At 52.7% G+C, this 15,641-nt stretch overlaps 1 protein-coding gene across 1 annotated transcript; it reads right to left on the bottom strand.

Annotated features, from left to right (window-relative positions):
- Nucleotides 1–14,387: 14,387 nt before the first annotated feature.
- Nucleotides 14,388–15,249, bottom strand: LOC123156116 (uncharacterized). Its single transcript, XM_044574283.1, has one exon. It carries the CDS (start codon nucleotides 15,226–15,228, stop codon nucleotides 14,398–14,400), a length of 831 nt encoding a protein of 276 aa, XP_044430218.1. The 5' UTR covers nucleotides 15,229–15,249; the 3' UTR covers nucleotides 14,388–14,397.
- Nucleotides 15,250–15,641: the final 392 nt, after the last annotated feature.

The following is a 15,641-nucleotide window of genomic DNA, read 5'->3' as shown; positions in this document are numbered from 1 at the left end:
GGGGTAGCGATTCAGTCGAACAACCAATAGATATGGAAGGAAACGCGAGGTGAGATCGGCGAGGTAAGAAGAAAGAGGAGCCCATGCCAAGAAGAAATAATGGATCATATTAAATTCTGTAATTTTCAGGCAAGTGGTGTGGATTACCTAAAAAAGGCAAGTGATTAAGACTTACCCAAATCATTGGTTAATCTTATTTTGTTAAGAAACTTGCTTAGTATTGAACACATCCTATTTAAGCACACCACGATACCTAGCCTCTGCTCAGAAACGAGTTGACAAGTGCCGCTCGTCGTGTCTTGCCTCCTTGGTTCTAGATCGAGCTCGCTCCCCTCCATACGTTAGGCAATGGCATCCAATTCGAGACCCGTTAAGGGTTGAACTACCCTCCGAGCGGGGTTGGCCAACGTACTACTCCACTTCACACCGAGATCTTTTCTGCCGCTCACTTTAATACCACGCGAGCACGCTGGAGTGCAATCTTTCATGACGCAGGTAAGCATGTTCGTCGTGCAAATTAGTTGCCCCCCCCCCCCCTCTCTCTCTCTCTCTGCGTGTTTGTGTGTATTCTTCATCATTTTTATCCCCATCTAAAATTGGCGGTGAATATCGTTGTACTCATGGCTATAGGCGACAAAAGACACTCGTGTTGCGTACACTGCTCGTCGCCATCGTTGGAACCTCTTGCTCTGCATGTCCATCTTCTAAGGTAAACCAGTCTCGTCTTCCAGATACTTTTTTTTACTTGTTCCCTTAGTTTAAGATAAGTTAGTCACCCAAGACATTGAATAAATCTTGTTGCTTTGTTTAGTTGAACCTGAACTTGACAGAGCACCATGCCGGATAGAAGAGGGGAAACATTGCTCGAGGACTTACCTGGGGAGATCATCGACAATATACTTGCTCGGTTAACACCAGGACGTTGGTCGTTGTCGTGTTGTAAGCACGTCCTGGCGTGATGCCACCTCCATGCCTGAATTTATGCTCGAACACCATCGCTCGCAACAATCGCTCCCCATCATCAATGGGCAAGGGCGGCCAGCCAGTTTTGTCGTCCTCCATGATGCCGTCGCCAACATGTCTAGTCAACAAATCTGGCCATGTCTTCCACGTGCCAAACACCATTCAGAGAATTGCATCCAAGCCTCCTGTGATGGCTTCCTCGTCATCCATCGGAGATCTCAATTCTACATTTGCAACTCACTCATCCGCAAGTATGCTCTCCTACCTAAACCACAAGCTGGGAAAGCCGAGAACAATGTAATCGGTTTCTACCGGAACCATCAAATTGGAGAATACAGGGTGCTTTGGGTTTCATATTCATGGGCACATATATTCAGCTTACATGTCCTCACAGTGGGCTCCAACGAGCCAAGGCACACTGAAGTCAGAATACCAACTACACCATTACATAATGTGAAACATATGTTATTGTATGGGTTGTGGTGTTTGCCTTATTGTCCACCACCAGTCGACCACCATGGTAGCCTACACTGGTGTCCTTATTCAACCAAGGAAATTACGGGAGATAGTAGAGACATTATTGTGTTTGACACAGAAGTCGAGTCGTTTCGGTGGATGCACGGTCCTGCCCGACCGTACTCTAATAGGAGGTTATTCAAACTGAAGGAGATGCTTTCTTTTTGGGGCAGCTCGAGTCCTCCTTTCACGGTTATGGATGTTTGGGTGATGCCGGACTATGATGCCGAAACATGGGATTTCAAGTATCGGATTGATGTGTCAACGGTAGAGAAATCACGACGAGTTTATTTAACTTCTTACAAAAAGAAAAAGAAAACACCACTTCATTCAGCAGTACAATGGTTCAATGATATGGTTGTGCTCAATGAGCGTGAGCTGCTGATCAGGTTTAATTCACAACATGTGATGCGTTGCGACATTGATGGCAACTTCTTAGGGATGGTGAACATAGGAAAGAGTCAATTTTGCATGTTGCTCACTCAACACCGCCTCAAAGAGAACATCAAACCCATTATATTCCATGAGATGCAAGAAGAAGACAAGGAGTCTCCATTCTCAGCAGGGCTTGTCTAATGTCGAAGACTACTGGTTTGCCTTGACCTTGGATTCACAGCATGTCTTTCCTTCGCTCTCTTCTCGTTTGGTATTACATCAGTAATACCAATAGGACATGAGATTTTGGATGGTTTTGGTAAAAAATTGATGTCATTAGTTGGTGATTATTAAGATGCCATGAACATACTGCTAATGTTCTGAATCATGGAGTATCTATGTATGGTGTTGTAACTTTCCATTCTTCATGCATTCGCAAAGTTTTACTTCTAATTCACATTGTTAAGACGCAAGAATGACGCTATTAAGATAAGAGATTTGGTCTTGCTCACATCCTTTGAGTGAATGTATTTTTCTAACAGGGATGCACACTGGCATTTTCTTAGAAGCTACGCATTCCATTTTCGTTTGTAATGTTTATTCAATATGCAAGGCTGATAGGTTGATCGTTTTGTTAAGAATGGAATTTGGCCCGTCTTAAGTAGTACTCCTATGTCCCAAATAAACCACTGATCCATCAGTGAGCTAGTAGTTATAGATGAAAGACAGTGGCGTAGGCGCAGCTCTCAAAGCCTGCCAGTCCCCATCTTTTATATTCAGTGGTACACGTTTACAACAACCAAAATCAGGATCCAGTGATCTAATCGATTTGGATTAGATACAAAATAATTATATATATAAAGGTTAGGATTACAACTTAGTACGAACAAGATAGGTATGCTGTACCCTAAAAAAAAAGATAGATATGCTATGATGGCGAGGACCTCCGGTTGTTCCCGACGCTCATCCGCACCATGGCAGCCACGCTCATTGTCTTCACTCTGCCGGAAGCTCGCGGCATGCCCCGATGACGACTTCTCCGTATAGGCGTCAGGTTCGTCGTGGATGAAAAAGAGTTGTGCCAGGAAGTTCATGTCTTAAAACTAGATAAGTTTCGGGAAAAAAAACACGACCTGTTCGAAAAAGAACCGCCCCTCACCCTAGGAGGTCGTTATCCAATGAGCTTCAGTCCAACTCGATGTCCTTGAGACGATGGTATAGTTAAGTTCAGTCATTAACATGTCATTAACGTTTGCATGGAATAAAAGAGAGAATTGTTTGTGCCTATCAGTTGCGCAAGCTGTACACAACTAATTCTATGTTTAGATGTTATACGAGTAAATTAAGACGGTATTTGTTTACAGGGACTTATTGGTTTAGGGACTTAAAAAAGTCCCTATAAATTCCATCTAAACCAAACATGAGGGACTCATAGAGACTTAAAGTGGGCATTTGGGACTTTACAGGGCCTAAGATACATGCTACAGGATACAGTGCTACTTTGATGTATGGCATATGGCCTTGTTCTAAAATTTATTTACTGCCATACACCAGTGTAAAAGCGAAAGACCAGAGAGCAAGCGAGCCATCCATATATACATGAACTAATTCATGAGGGGCTGTTTGCTTCGCTTCCACAAAAGCCAGCCTGAGTCAGGTACGAATCTCAGGAGTCCGATTTTGAAAGCGTGAGGCTGAGATTTATGCCTGACGCAGGAGCTGCCTATAGGCCTCCAACCAAACAGCCCCTACATCATCCATGCGAAAAATGCTAGAATCATACAGACAAACAAAAATATTCCTAATACTAATGCTTTAGCTGCAGACTGCCGTTGACCGAGCTTAGCATGCCGCAGTCGTTGGGGCTCGATGTACCACGAGCGCCGGCAGAGCGGGCACCTGTCGCTCTTCTTGAGGACGAGCTCCAAGCACGCGCCATGGAAGACGTGCGGCTTGCCGCATCCCGGCCACGCGGCGAGGTCGTCGTCCTCCATCAGCTGCAAGCAGACGGGGCAATCCTCCTCCCGGCCGGCGTCGCACATCACAGGTCCCGGCAGGTGCAGCTCCATATCGGCGTGGTACCCGCGCAACGGTTCATCAGCCATGCCCTCCAGAGCGGCGCGCACGCGCTCCATGCGCTCCGGCGTGCGGTCCTCCGGCCGGAGGATGCCCACGTCGACGAACACCTCGACGCGCTCGGCATGTGGTGGGACGGTCACGTTGGCAATCAAGCTTGACCATAGCCTCCGGAGCCTCCTGTGGAAGCGGCTGTCGTAAACCAGCGGGGCCACCGACGCGCCGACCCACCGGCGCAGCTCCCTCGCCGTGTCGCCGCCGGGTGGGACGACGAAACGGAGCTGGTACACTTTGGCCGTGCTTCCGCGCACCTGCTGCGCGCCTCCATCCGACGTCGCAGAGAAGTGGGTGAGGCGGTAGACCACCGAAATGTGCTTGTCGTTGCCTTTTTGGATCTCCGCGGCGGCGACCCGCATGATGCCGGCCGTGCTCCCGGCCGTGCCAGGCGCGTGTGCCTCAACCTCGTCGTCGCTCTCCTCCTCCTCCTCGCTCTCATACTCCTCATCGATTCTGTTAGCTTCCTCCCCGCCGGCGCTGCTCGCCCTGACCGCTTGTCCGTCATCCTCGCCGCTGGCGTTGCGCGCGGCTCGCGGGGACACTAAACTCGACCATAGCTCCTGCAGCCGCCCGACTAAGCGGCCGGCGGGGAATACCAGCGGGAACACCTCCTCTTCCTCCTGCTCGTCGATGTCGTCATACCAGGAAACAAGGGAACCCTCGAACTGGACGACGATGACGGCGCCGGCGGAGGAGGAGTCGGCTCCGGGCCGCGTGACGTAAAGAGGGCACTCCTCGCGCAGCTCCACCGCGGGCCGCAGCTTGGCGCGGGGCCTCTCCGCCCAGAGCGACGCGAGCACGACGCCCTGGCCGACGCAGGCGTCCACGGCGCCCTTGCCGACGGCGCTTGCCGGGTCGACGAGGAAGACGTCGGTGAGCCAGATGGGATGGTCGGCCCTCGCGATCAACCTCTGTTCCCCACCGGTCTCGATCTTGCAGAACCAGGGGCGGCGAAGTTGTCGCTGCTGGTCATCCATGGCCATTGCTCAATCGACCGTTCGATCTCTTTTCGTGCACGCTATTTTGAAGTAAATTGACCTCTCGCTAATGCTTTCTGCGTGCAGCTGTGATTATATTGACCGACTGGAGACTGGCCGACGACTCCGAAGTGCACTCTCATAGAAATCCCGGTTAGGATTGGAACACGGAGCGGCGACTTCACACATGTACTCCCAGGGATGTATGCTGATCCTTTTTAGAGAAAAGGTCATAGCCCGACTTTATAAATAAAGCGACATGGCAGAGTCACAAGCCCAAACATCATCATGGGGACGAAGCCATCAATAGTTCATGCTAACACAAGCAAGAACCAGGAGCACGAAAGTATGAAGGATACATAGCACCCTACTAGACATGGCACGCAGGCCGGATAAAAGTAAGACGAGGTCAGCATCGAAGACGAAGAACCACCGACAGGCTAGATCAAGCTTCAGGACCCTGCCTAGAGAGAGATGACGCCGAGGCCCGAATTTTAGAGATGAGCATGTCCAGCGCTCCCCGGTCGTCCTCCTTAGTCAATGATCTCCATTGCTGCAAGAAGATGCATGATTTGAATAGACAGTCAGCAGCCTTAGTAGGAAAGACATGTTCGATCCTAAATTTGTTCCTAATCGTCCACAGCGACCAACATATCGCATCCAGGCCAACCCAGAAAATCATCTTAGTCACCCCAACCAACGACTTGGCAAGGTTTCTCCGCTCAGGAAAGGAGGAGTGGTTCCAAGTAACCTGGAGCCAGGATCTGACACAGCTCCATACCAGCTTAGCAAGCACGCAATGAAAAAAGATATGATTTGTGTCCTCCAAGGCACCACAAAGAGCACAAAACTCCGAGCCCAGCCCGTTTCTCTTACGAATTTGGTCAGCCGCGGGGAGACGGCCTCTGAAGGCCTGCCAGAGGAAGATTTTAATTTTCGGAGGAACTCTGGACCGCCAGATGCAAGAGAACCTATTCAAAGGGACACCTCAATGATCCTAGAGTACAAGGATTTAACTGAAAACCGGCCAGAAGAAGAATGAGGCCAGACCACCGTATCCGGCGCCTCCGAGAGCAAAGGGAATAAGGCAGAGAGTCTTTGCCAGTCTTCCAATTCTTCAGGAGAAAAGGATCGACGGAAAGCCAGGTCCCAATTATTAGCCGACACATCCGCGATAGAGATATTCGGGTTAGGGCAGTACGAAAAAAGAACAGGGAAGCTAACAGCCAGAGGAGTATCACCACACCACCAGTCAAGCCAAAACCGAACCGAGGAGCCGTTACCAACAGTAAACTTAACATGTTCTAGGAACAGAGGTCTAACTTTGATAAGGTCCTTCCAGAATTGAGATCCACGCCGGGCCCCAGCAAACATCGGGCTAGAATGTGGAAAAATATTTAGCTTTAAGAATCAAATACCATAAAGAACCGGCCCCACTAGACATGATTTTCCACCACCATTTGATTAAAAGACATTTGTTCATAACCAATGTGTTAATAATGCCTAACCCCCCAAGGTTTTTAGGCCTCCACATGAGCTTCCATTTAACCAACCTATATTTCCGTCTGTTGTCAGCAGCATTCCAATAGAAAGCACCCCTATGCTTGTCAAAACCGGCATGAATGCCAGCCGATAAAAGATAGAAGCCCATTAGAAACATAGGAAGGGAGGAGAGGCATGCGTTGATCAGAGCAACTTTTCCAGCATTAGTGTTATATCTACCTCGCCAGGAAAGAACCCTGTTTCCCACCTTAGCAACAGCCAGAGCAAAATCCTTAGAATGTAACATAACAGGAGAGATGGGGAGTCCCAGATATTTAAAAGGGAAGGAGCCCAGGGAACAATTAAGCAGCCTAGCCACTCTCAAGGCCTCCGCATCATCAACACCAGTGACCAGGACCTCATTCTTGGAGAAGTTAATTTTCAGGCCTGAGACGGCCTCAAAGCATAAGAGGATGAACTTGAGATGGGCAATGCAGGCATCGTTCAATTCTACCATAATAATTGTGTCATCAGCGTATTGCAAGTGAGTGACACCATCAGGAATTAAATGAGAGACCACTGGCAGGATATAGCCATGCTGAGCCGCCATAGATAGGATGCGAGAGAAGGCATCGACAACGAAATTAAACATAACAGAAGACACAGGATCACCTTGTCGCAGGCCCCTGCCATTGACAAAAAAATTACTAATGTGGCCATTAACAGAGACCGCAGTGTGGCCACCCAAGACCAACTGCATAATACGATGAACATATGCCTCGTCGAAGCCTTTCGCTAGAAGAACCTTTCTCAGAAAAGGCCAACTGACCGAGTCATAGGCTTTCTCAAAGTCTAGATTTAAAATGACAGCCTTAGAATTACGAGTTCTCAAGTCATGAACTATCGCATGAAGACAAAGAATGCCATCTAAAATGAAGCGCCCTTTGATGAAAGCAGACTGGAAATGACTGATAACTCTATGAGCAACGGGGGACAGACGAGTAGCAAAGCCCTTAGCATGAAACTTAGCGAAGTTATTGATCAGTGCAATAGGTCTGAACTGGGAAATCAGCTCCGCACCTTTAACTTTAGGAATCAAGGTGATCACCGCGTAATTAAGGCGAGAAATATCAATAGTTCCTAGACAGAAACCCTGAATAATATTACAAACCAACTGCCTCAGCTGAGGCCAGAACTTCCTAAAGAAGGGAATCGAAAAGCCATCCGGCCCAGATGCAGCATTTGGGTTTGCAGAATTAACCACATCCCAGATCTCCTTATTGAAAAGGGGCACCATCAAAGCATCATTTTCTTCGGCCAAAATTTTCATACTATGGTCCCACAAGGATGGAGAAATAGAAAAAAAAAGAGGGCGGTTTAGCCCCTAATAGCGACGAGAAGAACTCCACCACGTGAGAAAGGATCACAGATTGGTCCGAAGACCGAACTCCATTAATGATCCGACTGTTAATACCGCACCGTCTCCTCCTACCATTGGTGATGGCAAAGAAATAAGCAGTGGGGGAATCCCCTTTTAGCGTCCAATTTAGCATGCCCTGCTGGCGCCAATAAATTTTAGCTTGTTGATGCAACTGCATCAAGGCATTCTCAAGATTGTACCACAAAGACCACCCATCTTCGGAGAGCCCAGAAGAATCGGCCGTACGGTCTAGGTCGAAGATCTGGGATTCAAGAGAATCCATCGATCGATGCTCCTCCATGGCATGATTACGGGACCAGCCTCTAAGAAATTTGCGCAGGTTGTAAGAACAAGAATGCCAATCATCTAAACGGCCAAAGGAGTGAGAGTTTGAGGTTAAGAAGTTGATAATCTTTGAGGCCAGCATATCATTTAACCCTTCGACGAGCAACCAGGAAGCATCGAATTGGAATCTAGAAGGAGGTCTATCTTGATGCAACCCACCATCAAGAAGAAGAGGGGTGTGGTCAGAACCGACTATACTTTTGGCGAGAAGGGAGGCCCAGGGGAAAAGAGAATCCCATCTAGAACACATAAAAACTCTATCAAGCACTAATCTAATCGGGCTGGCCTGATGGTTGGACCAGGTGAAACGAGCCCCTATCCTAGGAAGCTCACGGGTAGCATTGGAGCTGATAAAGGCATTGAAGGCATTAGCCAGAGGCCAGGAAAAGTTGCCATTGTTTTTGTCAGAAGGATAACAAAGGAGGTTGAAGTCATCACCGATAACTATCGATAAGTTATACGCCTCAATCTTAGCAGAGAGCTCGTCCACGAATAAAGAGGAAAGCGAGTGATCAGCCGAACCATAAACCACAATGACTTCCCACAAAATATTAAGGGCTTTGTGACAGACTACCGTACTTGCCCAAATAACACCATGATCAAAAAGCGACAAAATCGAAGACATCTTTTTTGGAGCCAATCAAGATCCCCCCCCCCCCCCGAGTGGCCCGAAGCAGGTAGCACATGCCAATCGAATCTGTCCATGCCCGCGATACCAGAAAGTTCGTTAGGGGAGAAGGATTCTTTAAAGGTTTCGACCAGCCCAACCAAGTTAATATTGATCCCACGCACCAAGTCTTTAGTCTGGTCATGATGCCCCCTAGCACCAAAGCCCCTTATGTTCCAAAACAGGGCTTTCATTTATAAGAAAGGTTTTTGATACGGAGACTCGACCTGCTAGGAGCCGCGCAGAGTTTAGATCTTTTAGCAGGACCCCTCCTGGAAACGCTAGGCTGGGGTTGGCCACTACCAACCTCCACACCAGCACCCTGAGCCCCGACTCCCACCAAAACTGCAGCCGCAGAGGCAACAGCCTCTTTGGCTTTAGCAATGGCCGCCTAGGCCATCTCATTGGCCCAAATAGTAGAAAGGAGACAAGAAGGGGAGCCTAACTCGGGATCTACCAAAACCCCCACATCAGACATAATATTTAACAGGTGATCATCAGAAAGAGAAGGAAGAACAAGCCGAGTCGGGGAAGGGGAGGGGATCGGACCAAGATGATTACCTGAAGGGGGAAGATCCTTAGCAGCAGCCCGCCGCTCCGCCGACGCCATGATAGATTCACCCGCATCATCCACCCGCCTGCCCTTGCGAGCCGTGGAGGTGGGCGACCGAATCGAAGGAGAGCGATCCACGGGAGAAGCCGGGACGGGGCCCGAACGCGACATCGAGCCCAGATCCTTGTCAAGGTGACGGCAGACACAAGTCATCGACTGCTTAGAGCCCGAAGAGGCCCTGCTCTTCACCGAGAATTTCCGCATTGTAGACTTCTTCTTCCTCTTAGACTGAGATACATTGTCATCACGACCAGGGGAGATGGGCATGTCCTCAATGCCCGAGCGAGTGGGAGAGAGAGGACGGCCCGGATGGTTGGAGCAGGCCCCCGAGATGGGGGTGACCGTAGCAGATAGGTTCTTGCGCAACATCTCATCAGCAACAAGCATCGCAGGGGCAGCAGGAGGAACGGCCACCGCCTCGCGGGGGGCCTTATCAATAGGCGCTTGGGACTTGAATAGCTCCCGCTCAGATTCAGCCAGCCCATCCCACTCGGAGTGAGTGAAGCGCAGGTCGGAGCCACCACTAAGGTTTTGCCCACCTGTAGAACCGTCCCCATTCTTATCATGTTTGTCCGAGGTATTGGATGGGGGGAAGGCAGGGGTGGAAGGCTTCAGCCCCTTCCACCCGAACACGAAGCCTGACACCATTAGGCGAAGGAAAAACACCAATAGATCCTTGAACGCAGAGTGGGTCAACACACCAGATTTTGATACGAGCTGGACCAACCCTCTCCAGAGACTCCACGTCCACTTCCACGGGCTTCCCAATCAGGTCACCAAACACCATCAGGAAGGAAGAAGATCGGAGCCCTGCTGGCACATCATCCACCAAAACCCACACCTGGGAGAGAGGACCAACAGATTTTCCACTACAAGTAGCAGGCTTCACTGACACCACTAGTTGATTGAGGGGAAGGGTGAAGCTGGTGCAAGAGGCAATCATACAAAGGCAATCCTTGGAGGGGAACACAACAGAGAACTCAAAGTCAGACAGCTGATTGACTTGCCAATCCCAGCCTTCAACATCCCAGATCCAAAGCCCTTCAAGCAGAGTTTGGGAAGAGATCTTTTGATCTTGCAACGAGACTATGGCAGCATTTGAGAGGGAGGGGGTCGCCGCCAGGACAGGCAGATCGCTATCCAAAGCAAAAAAAGGCACAACCAGGGAGACCCAAGCCAAATTGGAGGAAGGAGGGAGGTTTCTGGCGGTTCTGACAGTTGACAGTGAGGTGCCCATCCGAACGGCAAATTAAGCAGAAAGGGGGGTTGGTGCATCTGGATTGGAAGTGCCCTGGCCTATGACATGCAAAGCATGTAAGCGCAGAGGGGTTACTCGGGGTGGAAGGGTTGGGACAGAGCTGCAGAAGGGAGGCAGGAGGAGGCAGGAGCCCATCCCCCACCCTCGATGAGGACGCGCCAGGATGAGGGCCAGTAGGACGCCGAACCGGACCAGTGAAAGACCGCGGCGGAGGACGAGGCCCAGCGCCAGCGCCCACCGGACGAGGGATATGCCGCGCCGGAGCAGAAGCGCCATGCCTCGCGCCTCTGACAGACAAGGAACCCGACGAGGACGAGAGCCCCCCACCAGCCGCCGCCGCCGCTTCCCAAGGATCCAACGCTGGAGAGAGAGACGCCCCAGATACAGATCCTTGCAGACCAGATCCAGGAGGAGCACGCTCCCGCTCCGAGCGCTGGATCCACTCCGGACCAGTAGCCCATGCAGCGCGGTCGCGAGCCACCTGCTCACGGGCTGCCTGCTCCGCCTCCAGCTTGGAGCGAAGGGAAGCCTCAAGCTCCAAATTCACGGCCGAGCCCGGCGAGTCCTCCCGTCGGCGCTTGCTGCCCGAGACTGCATCGCATGATGAACCCCTCGACTTATCCATGGAGAGAACCGCCACGAAAGAGAGGAGGAGGGGGGCAGGAGGAGTGGATCTGACGAGACGACGAATGGGGAAGCGGTATCTATGCAAATCTGCGGCGGAAGCCAGAAACCCTAGCAGGGGGGAATAGAGCCGCGGGGGATCCATAAATACCTAGACCGAGCCGTGCCCACATGGGCCTGACGGTCCACGCGGGCAGGGGGAGGGGCGGAGAATCCATAAGCAGGGGGAAGCCGCACCGGGCCCACAGACAGAAGGGGAGGGAATTCGTCGACTGACAACAGAGTAGGAGGAGTGGGCTGGGTAGCCAGAGAGAGATCAGGAGGCCCAACAGAAGGCCCGCCACGCGACCAACTGGTCAATGGGAGGGAGACAAGATCTAGGGCAAGCGGCGCCGGCTCTGCGACACACCCCGACGCCGCAGCCGCCGGAGATGGGGAGGCCGGACCAGAAGCAGAGGAAGGGGAGGGAGGGCAGACCACATCCAGAGCAGCACCCAGGATCCCAGATCCGGGCGAGGGACAGGAGAACTTACCAGATTTGCGCTAACGATGAGAGATCCGAACCCAGCCAACAGCGGACGACGGTGATTGCACCGACCGGCCCCGGCCCCCAGGAGCAAACTTGCGGCAGCGGGGCGCAGCGGTGGGGGAAGGGACCCACACAAGGAGGACCGGTGAAGGCGAGCAGGAGAGCGCCTCGTCCGATGAGCAATCCTCATCGGAGACGAGAGCCCAAAAGTGGGAGCCAAGCGACGACAGGGAAGGAACCGAAACTCGTGGCACCGACGGGCGAGCGGGGGAAGAGGAGCCAGCTGCGGGGGGGGGGGCGTACCGGAGCCCAGGGCGGTGACGGAGGAGCACGGAACGGTGCCGGAGGGGCAGGGGAAGGAAAGGAGAGGGGCAAGAGGGGCGAGAGGGGAAGGATAGGGGAGGAGAGCCATCCACAGACATCACCATGTATGCTGATCCTTCATCTGCCATCTATTTAATCCGATTCTTGAATTTTGATGCTTTGCAGCGAACCAATGTGAAACCATAGTTATTTTCCGAGGAATGCTAGCTACATCCACACAAAGCTAAGTTGGGTTTACGGTTGCAGCTCACTTGGCATCTTTTCATTGGAATAAGAGCGTCTCCAACAGTCGTGCTATAACTCACGCGCGCGGAGAAAAATATGCTTTAGCATGCGCGGAGCGGTTTGGCGCCCTCCAGTAGGCGTGGGAGATTCTGGTGCACGGGAAAAAATCGAGCGCGCGCGAAAAAGCGGCCCGGCACGCGGTGTCCGACACGCTCTATAAAACGTGCGTGCCCGAGCCCGCCAACCGTCAGTCGAGCGCCTTCTTCTTCCCCGCCGCCCCCTTCTTTCCTCACATTCAGCGCCCCACTGCTGCCGCTGCACCCTTCTCCCGACGCCGCCGCTCCTTCTCCCCCACAGCCGACATGCCGTCGTGTGCCCGGAGCAGCTCCGGCTACCGCGACGTCCGCGTCCGCCCCTCCGGCATGTTCTACGCAGAGATTCTCTCCGGTGGCGTGCGTCTCGGTCTCAGGACGTTCGAGAACACCAACAAGGCCGCCTGCGCGTACGACGCGGCGGCGTGGCGCCTCTCGAGGTCATGTTGGCAGATGAACTACGACGACGTGCGAACATGCCAGTAGGTGCAAGACCTCGCGCCTCCGCCGTAGCTATAACTGACGAGCACCGCCTCGAACACCGTAGGTGGGAGCGCCGCCTCCTCATCGCTGAGGCGGACGAGTACGCCATGGCGGAGTGGCGCCAGCGCTTCCCGCAGGACGTCGCCACCGAGAACGCCTTCTGGGCGGAGAGGAGGGCAAAGCGAGGCGTGGAACGGGCGGACAGGCATGCGCGAAAGGCACTGGCGATAGCGCAGTGCGAACTGGGACAGGCAACTACCTTTGATGACAACGATCCTCAGTGGGATGACGAAGTTTCTGTCGTCGGACAACACCACAAAGGAGGAGGAGGACGAGGAGTAGTTTCTAGTATATTTGCACCGTAGTATCGTTTATTATCAATTTTCTGATCGTCCATTTACGTGATTTGACGGCGTTGCCAGGGCAACTCTAGCCGATCCCTAGAGGAACTCTTAAAACCATTAGACGAGCAAAAAATATACTCCTCGACACCGTGGGCTCCTATATTTACTCGGCCACCCACCCGCCCGATTAAAAATGCCCCCAGTCCCCTCAGCCACACCCAACCCACCCTCGGCTGCATCTACTCCAACGCCTCCTTTCTCACCTCCACCGGCCACTGCCGATTTGGCCGTCTCACACTGCCATCGCCGCCAAAATCGGTAGTCTAGGGCCGTCGTCGTCGGCGCTGGTTTTGTGGCAGTACGGCGGCCGCCACCGTTGTGTTTTGGATGGATTCAACGGGGGTCAAACTACGCACCCCACTCAATGCTCTGTGTCGCATCTCGGTATGCCCTCCTCCTCTCGGCGCTCCGATCTCACTCGTCGACCGACCACCGGCACAGCCACCGGAGAAATCAACCTTGCTCGACAAAACGATAGCTCGAGTCCAACCTAAAACTTGTGCCAATTCCATTTCGGTGCAAGTAATGAAATTTTGTCATATATATGAAAATAATGCGGGGGTGCTTTTCCATGCATTGAATCATTCACTTGACAACAATGGTCAGTTGGCAATAAGAAAGACAACTTGAGAGGAGATGAAAGCAAACTTTGATGAACAACCATTTCAGATTTCACTAACAAAAAAGAAAAATAGTCGGCACACAATTGAGGAATTGAACAAACAAATTTTCCTTCCAACTAAATCAATTACAATGAAATGTTCGTACAATATACATCGACGCATTTCATCGATGGATGAGCTCATGAATGCATCATCAATCAGTCGAATGAAATGCTATCCTTCAGAGAAACGTAAGCAAATCTGAAGAAGATTCAAGCTAACTGCAGTCACAAGTCAAGGGAATGATACACTGACTGCACAAACTTATTGAAACAACCATGCGACGCCCTTGCGAATCGGGTCTATCACTCTAGCTTGTGTTTGATGTCCAGCTTGTGTCTGCACATAGGGCAGATCTCGCTGTTCTGGAGGACGCCCTCCAGGCACGCGCAATGGAAGACGTGCGGCTTGCCGCCACACCCGGGCCACGCGGCGAGGTCGTCGCCCTCCAGCAGCTGCAAGCAGACGGGGCAATCCTCCCCAGCGACGTCCACCCTCCTCCGCTTTGCCGGCCGCTCGCCTGCGTTTCTGCCGCTATCGTCGTCGTCGCCTTCCGTGCCGCACCGTACCGGCACCGGCAAGTGCAACTCCATGCCGACGAAGCGCCCGGGCCACGGGTCCGCCACCATGCTCTCCAGCGCGGCGTACATGTGCCCCATGCTCGCCAGCGTGTAGTCCGCCCGCCGGAGGATGCCGACGTCCACGAACACCTCCACGCGCCTTGCTCCCGGCGGTACGCTCACCTGCGACGCCAAGCTGGACCATAGCTCCTGGAGCTGCTTGGTGATCTCCTGGAGTTTCTTGCTCAAGATATCGGGGTATATCAGCAGGCCTAGAGACGATCCGGCCCACGCCAGCGACCTTGCCGCGTGGTCGCCGGTGGCGATGAACCGGAGCTGGTGCTCCATCGTCCTCCCTCGCCGTTCGACGCCGTCCGGTGATGCCCTGAAGCGGGTGTAGCGGTAGAGCACCAACATCTGCTTGCTGTCGTCCTCTGCTCCTTCGCTCTCGACGGCGGCGACCCGCATGAAGCCGAGCGTCCTCCCGGCGCAGGCGAACCGCGGCGGCGAACCTCCAACAAGTTGCTCCTCGGGAACGAACTTCCTACGATGCAGTGTCTGTAGAATGCCGAGCATCACGTCATCGTCGACGCTGGCCGCTTGTCCGTCGACCTCGCCGTCGCTCTCCTCCTCCTCCTCCTCCTCCTCCTCCTCCTCCTCCTCCTCCTCCTCCTCCTCCTCGCTGCTGCTGCTGTCGTCTTCCGAATCAGCCGAGTATTCGTCCTCGGCCTCGCTATTGTCATCATCGTCGTCATCCTCGTCATCATCATCTTCGTCCTCCAACCCCTCACACAGCGGCGGAGGAAGAACGTGATCGTTAAAGCGACCCTCGAACAGAACGGCGACCGCCTCATCACCGGCGGGATCGCCTCCATCTCCATGCCGCCTGACGCGAGAGCAGAAGAAATCGCTTTCCATCACCAGCACCGGCCTCGGCAGCTCCACGCGGGGCCTCTCGGATGACAGCGATGCGAGCGCGAGGGTCCCGC

Source organism: Triticum aestivum, chromosome 7B (genome assembly GCF_018294505.1).
Source record: "Triticum aestivum cultivar Chinese Spring chromosome 7B, IWGSC CS RefSeq v2.1, whole genome shotgun sequence".
Lineage (NCBI taxonomy): Eukaryota > Viridiplantae > Streptophyta > Magnoliopsida > Poales > Poaceae > Triticum > Triticum aestivum.
This window is presented reverse-complemented; position numbering and strand designations above follow the sequence as displayed.